This window comes from Myotis myotis, unplaced genomic scaffold (assembly GCF_014108235.1).
Source record: "Myotis myotis isolate mMyoMyo1 unplaced genomic scaffold, mMyoMyo1.p scaffold_m19_p_2, whole genome shotgun sequence".
Lineage (NCBI taxonomy): Eukaryota > Metazoa > Chordata > Mammalia > Chiroptera > Vespertilionidae > Myotis > Myotis myotis.
In genome coordinates, this window is record NW_023416324.1 from 93418528 (window position 1) to 93438478 (window position 19951).

The 19951-nt window shown below is 43.1% G+C and overlaps 1 protein-coding gene across 1 annotated transcript in view; it reads right to left on the minus strand.

The window, feature by feature from the left end:
• Window positions 1-15132, minus strand: part of RIPK1 (receptor interacting serine/threonine kinase 1) — a 47817-nt gene extending 32685 nt beyond the window's left edge. Inside the window, exons 1-4 of the mRNA XM_036348004.1 lie at window positions 14746-15132; window positions 6933-7153; window positions 5726-5882; window positions 724-861 (exon numbers count right to left, since the gene is read on the minus strand). Coding sequence (XP_036203897.1) covers window positions 724-861; window positions 5726-5882; window positions 6933-7084 — 447 coding nt within the window. The 5' untranslated portion in view covers window positions 7085-7153; window positions 14746-15132. The remainder of the gene's footprint in view (window positions 1-723; window positions 862-5725; window positions 5883-6932; window positions 7154-14745) is intronic.
• Between the last annotated feature and the right edge of the window lie 4819 nt (window positions 15133-19951).

The following is a 19951-nucleotide window of genomic DNA, read 5'->3' on the forward strand; positions in this document are numbered from 1 at the left end:
AAGATGGGAGGGGAAGGAGGAGAAAAACTGACAAAAAGCAGAGAGAGAAAAACACCAACATCAGACACAAAAACAGAGAGAAGTGGCGGGCAAAACAACAGAACAGTACAGTGACTGAGAAATCAAAGGTGTCAGTTTCACTTCTGCCTCTAGGAATCCAGCATCTGCAGATGAATTCTGGCACGTGGTTATGTAAAACCCACAGATTCTAACATAATAGATATGTTATTAATGTAAAGAAGGAACTTTCCTCTTAAGACAGGAATAAAAACCCATCAAAGATGAGGATGAAGTGTTAGAAGAACCCTCTAGCAAAGAGGAACGTCTGTGAAAGCAGTCCCACAGTCCTCACCCCTAGGCCTCTTCCCCTTTCAGATTTTTGCACTTGGATCCCTGCTGCCAGAGCCAATTAGCTATGCTGACCCCACCTACTTAAATATAAAGTGAACAACAACAAAATCCCTTTCTCGTTTCCTTTCCTGTGATGAAAAGAGTTGGAGTTTTCAAAAGGAAACATAAAAAATGCAGATGAAAGTACATAAATCCATAAAAAATATAAACTCCGTCAAGTCTGTGTCTTTCTTTTCAGTCCTTGGCACCACCGTCACCATGAGAAACCGAGGCAGGTCTTCATTTAGAGTCACCATGTACCAACATGGATTCACAGTGAAGAGTTACAACTAAAATCACCCAAGCTTCTACAGCCTTTGGATTATGGCTTACCTTAATGTGAAAGTTGTCATCAACGAGGATATTTTCAGGCTTTAGGTCCTTGTGTATTACACCTTCTCCATGTAAATAGAGCATTCCTTCAATGATCTCCATAATTATCCTTCCTTTTACAGAAAGGGGGATGCTGATCTAAAACAAGTAACATTAAGTGTATGAAATGGAAAGGCAATCAAACACGCCAAAGCAACTCAGGGGTAGTGGGGGCTGCACCTGAGGATGCAGTTACCTGACTCCTCTCCGCTCTGTAGCGCTGAGGACATTGCAAAACAGGCCCCCTTTTGAAGAAAGAGTTCGTCATAGGTGCTGAGGGTATTAATGGCGTGTTTTTCAGTGTAAAACTAAAACTTCCATGACAATATGCTAATATATAAAAATGATATCCAATTAAGCTCCTTGAGAATAAAACATTATTATTATTATTATTATTATTATTATTATTATTATTATTACTAGTAGTCCGGTGCATGAAATTTGTGCACATTAGAAGGGAATTAATTGCCCTAACTGGTTTGTGGATAGAGCATTGGCCTGCGGACTCAAGGGTCCTGGGTTGGATTCCAGTTAAGGGCACGAACCTTGGTTGCGGGCATATCCCCAGTGGGGAGTGTGCAGGAGGCAACTGATCAATGTTTCTAACTCTCTATCCCTCCCCCTTCCTCTCTGTAAAAAATTAATAAAATATATTTTTTTTAAAAAAGGAATGAATTAGCAGAGATATTTTTTTTTTTTAATAGATTTTATTGATATTTTACAGAGAGAAAGGGAGAGAGATAGAGAGTTAGAAACATCGATGAGAGAGAAACATCGATCAGCTGCCTCCTGCACATCCCCTACTGGGGAAGTGCCCGCAACCCAGGTACATGCCCTTGACCGGAATCGAACCCGGGACCTTTCAGTCCGCAGGCCGACGCTCTATCCACTGAGCCAAACCGGTTTCGGCTAGCAGAGATATTTTAACATTGCTATTTGCCCTTTCTCTATAATAGAAATGTGAGAGATGAAAGGAAATTAGTAAAATGTATATGAAAATAATATATAAATTTATTAATAAATAAACAGTAACAAAATGATATAACAACAACAGAGGCATGATATAAAAATGACAAAAACATGATATGAAAACAACAAAAACATGATATTAAAAACAACAGTGATGCAAACAATGACTGATAAAGTGATTAAACTTATTCTAATATCTCCCTGTACACCACATTAAGAGTGAAAACACTTTCAGAGTGCTTGACTAATTTCCCTTGTGATGAAGTACTTAGAACTTTAACTGTAACATCACATGCTCTTCAAACTCGAGAGAAAGCAACATATAACTGACCATGTGCAAAAACGGGTTCAGGTAGGAACATGCCTACTCTGTCTAGAGTTTGTCCTTGTGATTTATTAATAGTCATCACAAATGCTGGCATCACGGGAAACCGTCGTCAAATCAATTTAAGTGGGAGGCCAGTGTCAGATGGGGACAAATTAATTTTTGGAATCAGAACAGCCTCTCCCTCTGCAGATCCTGTTAATACTTCAGCTTTGATAATGTTAGGTCGTAATCTTTTGATAATAAATCTGGTACCATTACAAAGACCCCATTTACTATTAAGATTTCTCAATAGCATGATGATTGCACCCACTTTCAATTTTAATTTATGACACGGCATTCCCGAAGGAGTAATACTATTCAGAAATTCGATGGGGAAATTTTCCTTTGTTTCTTTGTTATGGGGTGGGGCCACAACATTAGTAACAAAGAAACAGAATTAAAACTTTATTGTGGGAGCCGCTACAGTGTTTTGGACAGGTTCAAGCCTTGGACTGAGGAGAGGGCACAGTCCTCTCATTGCCACGTGCAAGGCCCAGCTTGGAGGGCAGGGCCCTTCCAGCACAATTATAGCCAACAGCTGTAGTTGTAAGCTTGAACCTATGGTCGGAACATGTGGCCCCACGTGCCTGAGTGATGTGGGTTTGATAGAGTTCAGGTGCATGTAGTTGAGTAGGATTGAAACCCAGGAGAATGTTTGTAAACATCTTGGCCACGCCCTTACTTTGGCTTGTAGCATCTGCTATAAAATAAAGGCATGGCTGTGGGCGTGGATGCTGTCTCTCAGAGAAGCAGCGTCCCACTGAGACCTGGCTTTCATTCTCTTGCCTGTCTTTTCTAAGCCTTTCAGCCTCCCCACTCAGGTTCACCCCATGCTGGTGTGGCACACTTTAGAAAGATCTGCCTCCACGCTCCCAGGGCAGGTTCCTGCCTCAAACTCCGCCCTTACAGGAAACAGCACCGGGAAACAGCTTAGGGGAGGGCGCAGCCGTTGCCAAGACAACCCCCATAGGACTGACTTCCTTCTGCTCGATCGCTGTTGGTCTGTATGTGACGAACACCACCCATGGTTTTTATATAAGTAGATTATCATCATTATTATTATTATTATTATTATTACTAGCGGCCCAGTGCACAAAATTCATGCATGGGGGGAGAGAGGGAGTCCCCTCAGCTCAGCCTGTACCCTTTCCAATCCAGGACCCCTTGGGGGATGTCCAACTGCTGGTTTAGGCTCGATCCCAGGGATTGGGCCTAAACCGGCAGTCGGACATCCCTCTCACAATCCTGGACCACTGGCTCCTAATTGCTCACCTGCCTGCCGGCCTGATCACCCCAAACTGCCCTGCCCTGCTGGCCTGATCATCCCTCACTGCCCCCCCACCAGCCTAGTTGTCCCTCACTGCCACCCTTGCCAGCCTAATTGCCCCCATCTGCCCCCCCTGCCAGACTAGTCACCCCCAACTGAACCCTTCCACCAGCCTGGTCACCCCTAACTGCCCCCCCCCCCGCCTGCCTGGTCACCTCCAACTGCCCCCCTCTGCTGGCCTGGTCACCCCCAACTGCCCCCCCTGCTGGCCTGGTCGCCCCCAACTACTCCCCCCCCACCCCCCCGCCAGTCTGGTCACCCCATGCAACCTGCTGTTCAGTCATTTGGTCATCCCTCACTAACCACCCTGCCAGCATGGTCGCCCCACACAGCCTGCTTGTTCAGTCGTTTGGTTGTCCCTCACTAACCCCCCTGCCGGCCTAGTAATAGGCGGCCATCTTGTAAGGGCATGAGAGTCAATTTGCATATTACCTCTTTATTATATAGGATTATTATTGTTTAGGATGCACGCTTACTACCTAGCATCCTGGAATGTTTGGTGAATGAATGGGTAAATAGACAAAAAAAAAAACATTCTCTATGGTATACTCATATGATGTTCTACTATGTAAATATATGAAAAATGTCATGGAAATGTGTGCATGAAATAATGTTAAAAGAAAAAATACAAGGGAATGGGCTCACACTGATTAGAAACATGGAAAGATTAATCAATGAGATAATATAAGGTCCTTAATGCTGAAATGAATGTAATATCTATTTTATGACTTTATCAGGCACTTCAGGTTTTGTAGACTCTCGGGTCATTCTTATAATTATATTCTAGTTACATGAACATCTATGTTAATATAGAGAATTCCAGTTTTTACTTATAGTAGTTAAACATTAGATTTGCTTAACATCGTGAAACAGACTCTGTGTGCGAGTGCACAGTCCCTAGTTTACAAACAGGCTGCTTCCTAAAAATGTATGTGCCTGTTGGCACGTTCAAATGCTGGAAGTTAGACTCCCAAGTGAAGCCCCCAAACCATATCTGCGTCATTCCGCAGCTGAACTGCAGTATTTATAGCCTCATCGCCACCATACCGAAATGGCCAGAGATCCTCCCTTCTTCCACGGTGTACCTTTGCAGTTAGGAAAAAATTCTGACAAGCACTGTAGATCCCCTTCACGTCCTTCTTTCTGTTTCTCTCCCTCCGTCCTCCTGATTTTCTTGTTGAGCCTATTAGTGCACCTTATCTTTGCCTGCTTCCTTCATGCACCTGATCTTAACTAGTTTTGGAGAGAAGAGCAATCTGATCAAGTGATAACAGAATGTGTACAAGTGATTATCTTGTATCTTGTATCTCCCATGGTATTCGTGAGAGATGTCTGTGACTTAGAAGAATTGGCATAACTTCGGCAGCTGTGAGGCCAGGGGAGAAAATGGAAAAGTGGAGGATATTTGCCATAGAGACAGTCATATCCCACCACCCCCACAGGCAATCTATGCTTTGCCAAACCCAGTTATTTGCAGTTTCCCAAATTTGGCATACTCTTGTTCCTTGGCACATGCCATTCTCTCTGCCTGCAACACTTACCCCTAATTCTCTGCTTCAAACCCTCTACTTTTCCTTCAGATTTTGGCTCAAGCATCCTCCTTCTGGAATCCTTTCCTACCTGCCCCATGCTAGAGTGTGTTCTCTCCTCCGTGTTCCCATAGCACACAATGAAGTGGTCTATCAAAACATCACACACTATTTGCCCCCTTTACTTGTCTATGTCTTATTTGCTACTGCTTCCTGAGCAATTAGCACAAGGCCTTCCTCTTAACAGATACATAAGCTTTTAGAAGTGCTTTAGACTTATTTGGTTTTGGTAAACTTGTTATTTTCCTGTTTTAAGTCTTACTTCTCCAGTGTTGTTGCCTCTAATGCTGTACATTTAAGCTGTAAGTTTCTTAAATGGTATCAGTGTGCAATCATTAATACTCCTTCTCATACAGGCCTTGATAGAATACAGTCTTTAATCAATCAATTAATATGTGATTGATATCCATTGTGCATGTACCCCTCATCAGACTCTGTGCTTCATGCAGACAGGGTCTGTCTCTGAACTGTGGATCTCAAAGTGGCTGACAGCAGGGACCCAGGAGACTGTCTGCAGGGAGGAGAGAAGGGCCCGGCCCTTCTCTGAGCAGGGAGAGTCATGGAGGATTTAATGAAGGACTGACCAGAAAATCCAAAATATCTAACAATTTGCGAAAGGATTATTTTTCACCAACATCTACAAAAGAACACGAAGCACAATCATCTCAGACAAGTGCACGGAGTCGCCATGCGCTCTGGGGGGAGCCGTACCTCGGCCTTCAGCACGTGCATCAGGTTGCCCTTCTCCATGTACTCCATCACCAGGGAGTAGTTCCCCTCCTCTATGATGATGCCCAGCAGCTTCACCACCCGCTCGTGTCTCAGCCTGTGCATCATCTTGCCCTCCTCCAGGAGGGACGCGTTGTACCTGTGGGAGGGAAAGGTGCTGTGAGGATGGGCAGTTAGCCCCTCTTCCCTTCGTGCGCCCGCCAGTGCAGCCCATGTCTCACGGGCATCTCGGCGCACGTGCTTTTGTCACTACTTGTTGTACTGGTCTCTGCCAGGCACTGACTACAAGCTGTAGAAGGCAGAGTGGTTTCTCCTTCCCAGCGGCTGGCAGGGAGCCCTTAAGAAATGCCACCCTGCTGAGCGAATGAGAGGACAGTAACGTGAAGAGCAGCAGCAACACATGGTCCGAGAAAAGGAATGTGCTGGACAGTGTAAGGAAAACGCAGCCTCGCTCATAGCCACTGTGGCAAGAAGGGGAAGTGAAACAGCACTACCAACTGTTTTAAAGAGAGGGTTCCTGGAACCGCTAGTTAATGAAGCACTTTCTTTTCTTTTCCATACTTAGGGCTAGTCCTCACCAAACATGTGGAGCAAGTCTATTTTCACTGATCTCTCCCATTTCCTTTTCATCACCTTCCTCATCACCCTGATCTCCTTCCCTTTCTCTACTTTAAAAAATACATATATATTATTGACTTGAGAAATGAAGGGGGAGAGAGAGAGAGAGAGAGAGAGAGAGAGAGAGAGAGAGAGAGAGAGAAACATCAATGATGAGAGAGAATCATTGATCAGCTGCCTCCTGCACGCCCCACACTGGGGATCGAACCCATAACCCAAGCATGTGACCTGACTGGGAACTGAACTGTGATCTCCTGGTTCATAGGTCGATGCTGAACCATTGAGCCACACCAGCCTGGGCTTTGTCTACTTTCTTCCCTTCATTTCTTGTCCATTATTTACCAGCTGTAACCTTTTCATCAACCAGCCTCAAAATCCTTGTCAGCTATACAGGGACAGTAACCACCTTGTAGAGCTGTTGGACATGAGCCCGGTGTATACTGACACTTACACCATGGGCTGTCTCATTCTAAAGCCAGTGCCAGCCTTCCCCACCGCAGCCCTGCACCTCTGCAGCCTCCACCCCTGGGGCCAGCCCACGGCGGGGCCGCCCACCCAGCTCCCCGCTCACTCTGTCCGCTTAGGCCCCGTGTACACCTTCTTCAGTATGACGAGCCCGTGGGACCTGTGGAAACACAAAGACACCTTCCCGAAGCCCCCGCTGTCTAGGTGCTCCTTCTCCAGGAAGTCACTAGATGTCATCTTAATGTCATCCAAGGACATGTCTGGTTTCCTTCCGATGCTCAGAATGCTCAAAAACACACCACCTTTTCTTCACCTCAGAGCTGTGCCCTGTAAAGAAAACAGAAACCACCTCAGTGCAGAAAACTCATTATACTAAAACCATGTGTTGGTGGACAATTTTTTGAGACTAGACTTATAATGAACGTTTCCCCATATTTCTAAGAATCACAGAAGACCACAATTTTGATTCCTTAGATTTTCATTTCTGGCAACACGCAGGACTAGAAAAGTTTGAAAACCCTCCTGCTACAAAGGACCCATATATGTTGGGTAACACAATACAAACACACACTCCCATGCACAGCTAGGTCAGCGGGAAGGAAACCCCAGGGACTGAACACACACAGGGCACTGGCCACAAGCCGTGGCCCACACAGTAGCTGCTGTGGACTGAATGTTCGGGGCAGCCCCAAATTCACACATTGAAGTCCAATAAGTAGTATTAGAAGGTGGGGCCTTTGGAAGGTAATTCGGTCAGGAAGGTGGAGATTAGTTTCCTTCTCTCTCTCTCCACCACGTGAGGGCACAAGAAGATGGCCAGTAAGGGAGTCCTCGTCATATACAGGTTTGCTGGCACCCTGACGGTGGACTTCTCAGGCCCTAGGACTGTGAAAAATAAATGTCCTTTGTTTAAGACACTCAGTCTGAAATCTGTCCTAGCAGCGAAATGACTAAGACAGTGGCCCCCTGGGCACAACTAACTCGCTATCCATAAGCCAGGGACGAAAACCCAGATGGGACAAGAGCTGAGGTCAGGAAATGCAAGAAGAGGGTTGAAAGAAAGATCTCCCTTAATGCGGCACTCCTCGGTGTGCTCCCCTACTCTTCCATGAAAGGATGGACTAGAAAAAAAGCAGCCCATTAGCAAAGGAACTCACCTTACACTGGGCCTGGGGTATAAAAAATGTGAACTCATTACCTTGGGGCTGTCCTCAAATAGACTTGAGCTTTGAATGTAGCCAGGATTCTTATAGCCATGACTCCCCAAACCAAGAACTTTTACATAGAAAGTAGTCACACACTGATGGCATCCCTGGATTATAATCCTAAAGCAAACACAACACAATCCAGCCAGGCCAGACAAGATTCCCAGAAATAAAGAACTAAGTTAACGTAGGCTCCCTTTCCAAAATTATAAAACACAAAGAAAAAGTTCATCATGAACCAGACTCAGCTGAATATTAGGCATTATAGGTAATTAAATTGCTGAATAGCTCTAAGATAATTATGAACATAAGAAGGAATTTGAAGAGTATCAAAAGAACAATGCACTATCTAAAAAGAACAGGAAGATGTGAAAAAAATGAGGATTTGGAGAATCTGTACATCAATGCTATGAAGTATACAATGCATACAATTTCAAAGAACAACTATCTGCTTCATCCTTCTACTCTTCTTCCATTCACTGTATTCATTCAGTTTCCCTAAATTGAAATGAAGAATAAAAATCCATGGGGCAGGACAAGACACTACTACACACTCACCAGAATATACAAATAATGGCGAAAATATGAAGCAACTGGAATTCCCATTGTGTTGGTAGAAGTATAAAATTGTACAATCACTTTGGGAAAAGGTCTGGCAGTTTCTTATAAAACTAAACATATACCTACACTATGACCCTGCAATTCCAAGCCAAGAGAAATGAAAACATATGTCCCAAAAGATTTGTGCAGTGTTCATAGCAGCTTTTTTGGTAATAGCCCCAAACTGGAAACAGCTATTTATCAATAAGAGAATGGGCAAAAAGCCCCTGTGGTATATTCATACAATGGAATACTAGCCAGCAATAAAAAGAAACAAACTACCAATACACACAACAATGTGAGTGAATCACAAATACATTGTGCTGAGTAAAGCCTTTTACACAAGAATGTATACTACATAATTCCATTTATATAAAGTTCTAGAACAGTCAAATTAATCTGTGTTGTTAAAGAAACACTGGTTGCCGGGGCCAGAGTAAGGATTGAGTGGGATGAGGCATGGGAGACTTTCTGGGGTGAAGGCAATGTTTTAGCATCTCAGTGGGGAGTTAGGGTTATACAGGCATAAGCATTGGCCAATACTCAGCAGGTAATACTCTTCGGAACTGTAGGTACGCTTTACATCAAAAGAAAAATGTGTAAACATATTGAACTCTGGCAAGTGGGGTGCATGCTGAAATACTTAGGGGGAAGTATACTGATATCTCTGACTTACTTTGCAGACAGACTGGTAGATAGAGAAAGGGAAAAGTGATGGATGCCTATGCAATAAAGCAAGCAGAGTAAAATTATGTTAATGGTGGATATGTGTGAGTTCACTGTAAAAACTTTTTAACTTTGAAGTTTTTATAATAAAACTAGAGGCCCGATGCATGAAGATTCGTGCAAGAATGAGCCTTCCTTCCCCTGGCTGCTGGCACCACCTTCGCTCTGGCCTGGAGCAGCCTTTCTGCCTTCGTTCCGCCCAGAGCCGCCTTTCCGCCTTCCCACGCTGCCCAGAGGCCCAGAGCGGCTGGGGCGGTGCAGAATGCAAGCGTCCCACCCCGCTCTTGGCACTCAGCACCTGCATATGCAAATTAACCCACCATCTTTGTTGGGCTAATTTGCATACTCACCCCTGATTGGCTGGTGGGCATCGTGAAGGTATGGTCAATTTGCATCTTTCTCTTTTATTTGTGTAGATGTTGAGGAGTGGGGAAATTTTAAAAAATAAAAGTACCTGGAAGGGTTTCTGAAAATGCCTGGGCTGACAGTGGTCTTGTGCGGTGGCCGGCTGCAGTTGGGCTCAGGTCACCAGCCTCTACACCTTGTACAAAGGCTGTGGGTGGGCCCTGCCACCCAACCACGTGCACATATCAGAACAGTAGAGGACACCATGGCCCCTTCCTGTAATGTGAGTCATCATCTGTAATATGAGTCATCACCAAACAAGACGAAGCACCCTTGAAAAAGTAGCCCATCTGTGGGTCAGAGGTGGGGGAGGAGGGAGGCTGTTCACTCATGAAGACTGAGAGGACACAGGGTCAAGCAGGCACTGAAGGTGAGGGAGTGGAGGCCATCATGATGGGGGGAAAAGCACTGGCCTTCCTTTCTCTTGATTGAAATATAGTTCTGTAATTTATTAGCTCTGTGCCTTGGGTACTTCACATAAGCCTCACTTTTTTCATTTTCAAAAGGAAATAATGACGGTGTCACAGGACCAATAAGGATTATATAAGAACAAACATTTGAAAACACATTTGTCGCCTGTTTTATGGCTCTGGCTCTGGTTGGCCCAGCTGCCCACATTCATCCACATTCATCCCATTTTCTAGGCTTTGCAAATGGCAACAGGCAGCTGACATCACTTTGCTCAGCAGTTCTCCACTGACCAATCCTTGTGAATTGGTGTAAGAAATAAAACATATTTCAGCATTTGTTTTAGGCCTCCTTTTCCATTTCTATAGATCCTCTGCAGCACACAGAAACCATCTTAGGAGGGTATTTTACCCCGCTCTTCCATTACAACCCCTTTAGGTACAGTCTTTTCCTAGCTACATGCTACTCATCCTTCAGGTCTCAGACTTTATCATACCTCAGGGAAGCCAGCCTGAGTCTTCCCATAAGACATTTCCACAGAACCCTGTATTTCTCCCTTGAAAGAGTTAAGACAGCTGTAATTTGAGATTTCTAAGAAACCTCACAGAGGTGAGGGCATGAGTGCGGGGGCTTGGGGGGATAATGGGGAGGTAGTGGGGGGATAAAGACACATATGTGATACCTTAATCAATAAAGAAATTAAAAAAAAAGAAACCTCACAGAAGGTAGGACACACTTACTTACTGTCTCCAGTGCCTAGCACAGAACCTGATATGTGGCAGTTGATCATTGAATGGACAATTATTTTTTTAAAGAATTCTTTAATTGTTCCAAAATAAATGGTATAGTTAATTATGGCACATTCATAAAATGGAATATTATTTAACCATTCAAAATTGTAGGCTGTAAGTTAGATATACATATGTAATGAAAGATACCGAAATATTAGCAAGGCATATATTTGGATGGCAGGATGATTTTTATTTTCTTCTTTACACTTTTATTAGATTTCACAAATTTTCTATAATAAATACAAATTACTTTAATAATGACAATTTTTAAAGGAACTCAAAAGTTCTTTATTCTGAGGAATCAAATCAGAGATGCTGATAAAAATTATGTACATACAAGGATGTTCCCAGTAACCTTACAGAGAACAAAAAAAACCATGTAGAACAATTTACATATACAGAGGAAAGAATAAGTTATGGCCCATTCACACTCTGAAATACATCTAGCAGGCTTCAAAAATGATTTTATATGTGAATATTTAAAAACATTTAAGAAAAACTCAGATTAAGGAAACATGTCCTGAAATACACCTATTGGGGTATAAAACTTCAGTTTTCTGAGTTCTATTTGGATCTCTCCTTCAGCTCAGGTCTTACCTCCCCAAATCTGCCAAGACAACTAAGACTTGAAGTGTCTCCTGTGAGCATGGTGCTCTCGTGAAGGCCTCCAGGTGAGTCCACTGCACTCTGTAAGGTTGGTTCCTGTCCCAAGTCAATTCTCCTTATAAGTCTGGCAGTTTGCTGGTTTAGTCTGATCTTTCTTAATCTATTAACTTTTCCATTGTTTCCAATGATTTCTAATTTTTACTCCTTACTCCCTTTTCTTCCATTAACAATTCAACTTTATAAGCACTGAATATCTTAGGAAGGCCCTGTCAGTGGTTTACACACCCATGAGTCACAGAAACACTGCCAGTAGGCAGGTATAAACCACCTTATAAAGTCACGTTACACAGCAATTAAGGAAAGCACACTGGCCTGTTATCTCATGTTATGACAACTAATTGTGTCCACTGTAGTGGGATAAATGGATATTGATTCAGGGACTCAGAGAAGCAAAAGTTTTCCACTGATACTGATTAAAAATTCCAAGAAATTTCATGAAGTATCTATCTATAAGGCAGTGGAGTCTGTATATTAAATTATTCAGACCTATATTCAATTAATGTTTGTCAATTATATCTCAATAAAACCAGGGAAAAATATAAATGAAAAATAATTAATACCCCCAAAACAGGCAGAATTAATTTATGGTATTAACAGGTGGGAGACAGGAGATAGTGAATGAGAGGAAGTATAGGGGGGTTTCAGGAGGGATAGCAATGCTCTATTTTCTTAATTTGAGTAATGTTCACTTTGTGATTCTACATACAGCTGTATAATTATGATTTGTACATCTTTCCTTACATGTTATACATCAATAAAGAAGTTTTTTAGTCCTGGCCAGTTTGGCTCAGTGGTTGAAGGGCCAAGTTCAATTCTGGTCAAGGGCACATACCTCAATTACAGGTTTGATACCCGCCCCAGTTGGGGCACATGTGGAGGCAGCCAATCGATGTGTGTCTTTCACAACGATGTTTCTCTCTTGGTCTTTCCCCTTCCCTTCCACTCTAAAAATCAATGGAAAAATATCCTCAGGAGAGGATTAACAAAAAATAAATAAAAGTTTTTTAAAGACTTTAGAAAATATATTTAACCTTTCAGGGGTAGAGGATGAGTTTTTCAATTCAATGACCGTAATGAGTCTGACAAAAAAATGTTGGTTGCTTACCTATTATTGCCCCCACCCACCCACTGCCCTTTCCCTGCTAATAGGACTCTGACTTTACTCATGTATCTAACTTGGACTTCTCTAAAGTTTTATGATTATATAGCTTGATGCTTTCCCCAGATGAATGAGAACTCTGAGCAAGGAAGAGCCAAATGATGAACAAGAGACAAGACTGAAGAAGTTTAACCGCATTACCATGTCCATTAGCACACTGTGACACCGTGAAATAAGTTTTAGTCTCATTAATCCAATTTAAAAACAAAGAAACTAAAATTTGGAGTTGAATGAGTCACCTGAAGTGGCAGAGCCTTTGACTCTTCACTCAAACTTCCACTGTTAATTCACTAACAACATGCTACTTCATCTAGACAGCAAACTATAATCTGTCCTTGTTAAAAATCAGATGCAAGTACCCAATCTTGTAATCCTGCTCACCTATATTAAATCAGTATCCTAAAAGCACAAATATGAGGAATATAGACTAAATTTTAAAAACATGAAAATATATGGTTCAAAATAAATATTCTACAGGTTAATTCAATCACTTTTGCCAGAGTATAATATCCAACCAAAGCATACAAAGGTATATTTTTCAAATTCCCAGATCATATTAATGGTATTAACATGTTATGGATTAATAAGCACCAAATAATAGTTTGCCATTTTGGAAATTGGTATTTTAAGACTTTTTATTAGCTTTTATTAATAATATTCACAATCCTGAAAGTGGAACGTATCTCTAGTGGTCAATATAGGGCAGATTGAGGGAAATGAAAATTAAATAATTGTTATTGCTATTTTATTAGCAATAATAACGATGACAATACACCCTAAATTTTGAACAGGCATAGTCTCCACTTTTTGTGTTTAGAAGAGCTTCGGTTTTCCACATTTCTAATTGACTACCATTTCTTCCTTAATCTAGCACTAACCAGGTGGTTACAAACTGCAAATCAAGTACTGTCACTCTACATTCCAAAGTTGACTCAGAGCCTTGATTTCTTCAAGTGTAAACCAGGGAAGAAAGGGACTTCTGCAAAGCTGGTTGATTATAACAGCCTCAGGCTTTATCAGAAATAAAAGTTCTGAGCAAGGAAGAGACAAACCATCAGCAGGACACAAAGAGGAGCGTCACCCCCTACTCACCCCGACACACACAAACACTCCCTGCGGGTTTTTGTCAAATGCTTTTAAGGATGGAACTAATCTTCTTCATAAAAGCAAATGCCACTGACCACCGAAGAGGTCTCCTAGGGTTATGACATCAGCCGCTTTGGGCAATGGGGCTGTTGACTCTTCTTTCCCATTTGCTAGTTCACGCCTAAAATTATGCGGAAATGCTTTTGATTGTGCTTGCAACCCGCTGTGTCCCCAAGTGCAACAAAAAGGTCCTTTCAGAGATTGGTAAGAAGTCCAAGGCAGACACACCTACTAACCCTATTATGGCAACAGCAAAGGCGACTGTAACTTACTGAAACCGCAATGAAAGCTCATCATTCCCACCAAAATAATAAACCCAAGGTCCTGTCCCAACGTCACACAGCTTTCGTGGCCGGAGGGGAGGTCTCCGCCCTCGTATGGCTTTACGCCAAAAGCTCCGAGGAGCAGGTGGCTGAGCCTTGGACAGTCGGCCTTGCGCCCGAATTCCGGGAGCGCGGGCGGCGGTTTCTAGGACTAGGTAACATTTCCTTTCCTGTGTCCTCCCAACTCGCTTTAAGAGTCAAGCTGGGATCCTTTGGCCGGAAGATCTCGGGGAGCCCGCCGACCTAATTCTCCGGAGCAGGAAAGAGCGGGGAAGGGAAACTCGTCCGACTTCCGGGAATCCCGGCTCACTCACAACGACTTCCGGGAACGTCGCGGGCCCCACCCACCACCCGATGGGCCATTCGCCGCTCGACTTCGGGGCCCCGCCCCCAGCTCACCTGGAGCCCCGCCCATCTCAGGCCCCACCCATTCCGGCATCCCAGTTCGCGGAACTTGCCCGTTGCCGCCGCTGCCTCCGCGCAGACGTACCAGATAGTTATGTACTTTCGTTTTCGCGGCAAATCTCTCCAAGTTCGAGGCCGAAGGAAACAGTGCTGGAATCCGGTTACTCTGTTTTCGCGCCGCCTCGCGGGGTCGCACCCGGGAAGGACGCCGGAGCCTGACGGAGTCCGCAGGGACAGCTCGGAGACTGGACCGCAGCGGCCGGCCGCTCCGCGCTCACCGCCCCCGGCTCGGTGGGCCGCGCTCCCTCGCCCAGTGGGCAGCTCGCTCGGCACCTGGGGGTGTGGGCCGGGACCGCCGCGCTGCGGAGCCGCCCAAGGGTCCGGGTCCGGTGTCCGCGCTGCGGAGCCGCCCAGGGGTCGGGGTCCGATGTCCGCGCTGCCCGCGCCTCAAGTGAGCGAAACTCCGGGGCGGGCGGCGGGGCGTGGACTGCTCGCTCTGCCTCCACCCCCTGGTGGAGGAAGACGGGGCGAGCGCCCGCCCTGCGCCGCGGCGCTCCGTTCCCCGAGATCTGTGAGCATCCCAGCCTCACTCTGAAGCGGATTGGGAGGCCAGGAAAGAGGAAATGTTACCTGGTCCTAGAAACCTCTGCCACCGGGAGAGGCCGCTCGGCGGAGTGGACAGCGCCGGTGGGTTGCCTGGGGGGGTGGGGGGGGGTTACCCAGAGGATGGGTTACCCAGAGGATGGGTTACCCGGGGGGTGGGTTAACCTAGGTCCTAGGCTAGGGGATGGGTTAACCAGAGGGTAGGATTCTGAGCTCTTCGTATAGCAGACCTAGACCCTCAGGCAAATTACCCTCTTCTTTCTTCACTTGTAAGTTGAGGCTAATAAAATCTCTGGGGCTGTGGAGGGAGAAATGTAATTATTTATTTTGTAACCTTTTAAAATGGTGATGGGGAAGTCTCAAGCAAAATGGAAAATGCTTGCTATAGTGCTGTATTAAAAAGTCAATTATACATACTGCATGATCACATATTGTAAAAAGATAGTCACGTGAATGAGAAGCTACAAACTGAAAAAAAATATTTGAAAAAGATATGTCTAATAACTGTTATCCAAAATACATTTGACCCTTAACTTGGCTTTGTACTTTGTGGGACTACTAATATGGGATTAAAAAAGCTGTTTTTAAGTGGACCCACGCAATTCAAACCCACCTTGTTAAAAGGTCAAGTGTATTTCTATGTTGGAGGGCGGCTTAAGTTATACCCACATTTACGACAGCTTGGGTGGTGGGTTCCCCAACACCCCCACCTCTTGTTTAAGGGCCAACTAAAAACACTCAACAATTAAGAAAAGGAATAACCTAATTAGGAAGTAGACAAAATACCTGAATAAACATCTGAAGATACAGATGGCAAGTAAGAATGTGAAAAGATGCTCACCATTATAGGGAATTGCAAATTTGAATAAACACCGGGATACCACTCTTACATATGTACTAGAATGACTAAAATCCAAAATACTGACAACACCAAATGTTGGTGAGGATGTGGAACAACAGGAATTCTCATTCATTGTTTGTGTGAATCAAATTGGTAAAGCCACTTTGGAAGAAAATTTGACAGTTTTTTTTGTGTTGTTTTTTTTTTAAAGCAAAAACTGCCTTACCATATGACTCAGCAACCATATGTCTTGGTATTAACCCAAATGAATTGAATATTACTCAGTTCCAAAAAAGAAATGTGCTATCAAGCCCCCAAAAGACATGGCTGAACCTTAAATGTTTATTTCTAAGAGAAAGAAGACAATTTGAAAAAGTTCATAATATGTGATTCCAACTATAACATTCTGGAGAAGGCAAAATTGTGGAGACAAAAAAAATCCGTGGTTGTCAGGTTTGTGTGGAAGGATGGGTCAATAGGTGGAGCACAGGATCTTAGGGCCATGAAATTATGTATGATACTACATTGGTGGGTACATTATACATTTGTCAAAACCCAAAATGTACAACAGTGAAACCAAATGTAAAGTATGGACTTTGCTTAATAATGATGTGTCAGTGTTGGTTAATTGTTGGACTTTACTTAATAATGAATGTACCACACTGCAAGATGATGATGGGAGAGGCTTTGTGTTTTGGGGGACTGTGTGGGGGTAGAAAATGCGGAATGACTCAGCAACCACGTGGCTTAGTATTAACCCAAATGATATGAAAGCTTATGTCTATACAAAAGGCTGCATATAAATGTTTATAGCACCTATATTAATTGCCAAAACTTAAAGGCAACCAAGATTGTCCTTCAATAGGTGAATGTGCAAAAAACAAACAACAACAACAAAAACCACCTGTGGTCCACCCATACTGCATGATCACTCACTTTTGCTGTGAAACTAAAATTGTGTAAAAAAAAAAAAGCCGTAAAAAAAAGTTACATGTATGATGAAAGGGTTACCTATTCATTTAACAAACATTTCTAAATAGTGTATAACAAATATGTACTAGATACAAGAATATCTGATGGTAGATACAAATGATATAAAAAGGCATTTATTCAGATTACCTGTTGTAGGCACTAAAGACTTGGTTGTTAATAAATGAAATATCTCTACCCTTAATGGAGCTTACGCTCTAATGGGGAAGATGAATGACCGAATAAACTATGTAGTATGTTGTTAGGAAGTATTAAGAGAGAAAAAGCACCAAAGTTGGATAGATGTTCATATATGTGTGGGTAGTATATCACAATTTTAGATGGCGTGGCCAAGGAAAATCTCACTGTAAAGGTGATGTTTGAGTAAACAACTCAAGGAAGTCAGGGAGGAAGCCATGAGGATATCTTGGGGATAAGCATACAGAGCAGAGAAAGAGGAGAACAAGGGCAGAGGCTCAGAGATGGGAGCAGAGGGAGGAGGCACATGTGGAATAAACAAGACAGAAAGTAACAATAGAGGATAAGGTCAATGAACAGGGAAAACTGAGGACTTAATGGATGATTTAAAAAAACAAAAACATATATATATATATATATATATATATAAATTTCAGAGAGGAAGGGAGAGGAAAGAGAAACATCAATGATGAGGAGAATCTTTGATTGGCTGCCTCCTGCATGTCCCCTATTGGGGATCAAGCCCGCAACCTGGGCATGTGCCCTTGACCCGAATCGAACCTGAGACCCTTCAGTCTGCAAGCTGACACTCTAGCCACTGAACCAAACCAGCTAGGGCTTATGGGCGATTTTAAGAAGATTGCTTTTTATTCTGAATGAGTCGAGTCATTGGAGGGTTTTGTGCAGAGAAGAAGCATACTCTAAATTATAATAGGATTGCTCTGGCTACTCAGTTGAAAATAGACTGCAAAGGAACAAGAGCAAGGCAGGAGGTTAGTGCAGAAATGCAGACAGGTGAGGATGGCTTGAATGAGAGTGATAGCAATAGAAGTAACAAGAAATTGTCAGATTCTGGATAAAATATGAATGTGGAAGTGACAGGATTAGCTTAGAGATCAGAAACTGTGGGAAATAACTGGAAAGTTTTTTTCCCTGAGCATAACTTGAAGGTCAGAGTTGAACAGTGCAAACAGCAAGTTTGTGAAAATAGATCTCTGTTTGAACATGTTAATTTGAGATGTCTGTTAAACATCCAGGTGGAGATGTCAGGTAGGCAGGTGGGTATCTGAATATGGAGCTCAAGGAAGGGGTCCAGGTTGAAAATGTAAATCAGAATGCCATGAACACACAGATGGCATCTAAAGCTGTGAGTCAAGATACCAAGGGAAAGAATGTAGATAGAAAAGAGGTCTGAGGAATGAGGCCTGAGGTCCTACAATATTTGTGAATTGATGAGATGGAAGAGCAGCCACCAGGAAAATAGGAGGAAACTAGGTGTGTGTGGGATCCTTAAGAGAATTATTAGTTGTGCCAAATGCTGCTAATATGTCAGGAAAGATGGACTGAGAATTTACCATTGCATTTGGTAACATGGGAATTGTCAAAGACCACAATAATGGAAGTTTTAGTAGTATGGTGGGAGTAGATTCAAGAAAATGTTTGAGGACATGGGGAGAGAGACTGAGTATAGTTAGGTCTTAAGGAATTTTTCAGAAAAGGGACTGAGATGAATAGTACAATAGAGGTGAAAATGGTGTAAAAAAAGTTAAGATCTCATATTTATTCTAAAACACTTCACAGTCTTTTGGAGAGACTTTTTTTCCCCATACAAATATTTACTAAGGGGAATGGTAAAGGTATGTGCCAGGTGTTATGACAACAGGAAAAGGTTCTACTTATCAGGATAATAATTCTCAAGAGGTAGAAAATCAGGAAAGACTTCACAAATATGAGTATTCTGGTCTTGATAGAACATACAGAATGAATCCTTCCATTGAAAACAATAATGCAACATGGACAAAACATGTAAAATGACTGCTTGAAGGCATTGGAGAGCAGCTAACACAGGGAGGACTAAAGAGGCTACTGTCCTTGAGAAAGAAAGCATATGAAGTGAGCTCCATATTCATTCACACAGCATTTTCTCCCAGGGCATTTCTAATTCTGTGTAAAGGGTAGTAGAGCCCAAGCAGAAAGTAGCAGTCCCACTGGTTGAGTAGGTCAGAATCTGGAACCTAAGCAGCAAAATCTTAGGAGGGTACTAAAGAGAAATGACTGCAAAATTGTCCATTGAAATTATACTGCAATGATTGGCTGATAACTAAGCTGCACGTTTGTAGGGACAGACTCCAGGAAACCAAACAGGCAAGAGCAAATCAAAGACTAAAAAGCTGAGCCGAGTTTTCAGTAGCTCCATAGTACTAGCAAAATAGATGTTGGAGTTCAAGCCCTGCTAAGCTGGAGAGGCTCTGAGGAATACTCTAATCTTTCTATCAATATATCAGAGAAGGGGCAGGCCGTATCAAGACCATGCTTGTTTTAATCTGCCCAGGCTACCGTAACAAAATACTATAGACTGGGTAGCTGAAACAACTCACATTTATTTTCTCATTGTTCTATAGCAGTTGTTCTCAACCTTCTGGCCCTTTAAATACAGTTCCTCATGTTGTGACCCAACCATAACATTATTTTCGTTGCTACTTCATAACTGTAATGTTGCTACTGTTATGAATTGTAATGTAAATATCTGATATGCGGGACGGTCTTAGGTGACCCCTGTGAAAGGGTCGTTCTACCGCCAAAGGGGTCGTGACCTACAGGTTGAGAACCGCTGTTCTGAACATGTGGCTGGATGTTTGAGATCAGGATGCCGACATGCTCAGTTTCCGGTTAGGCCTCT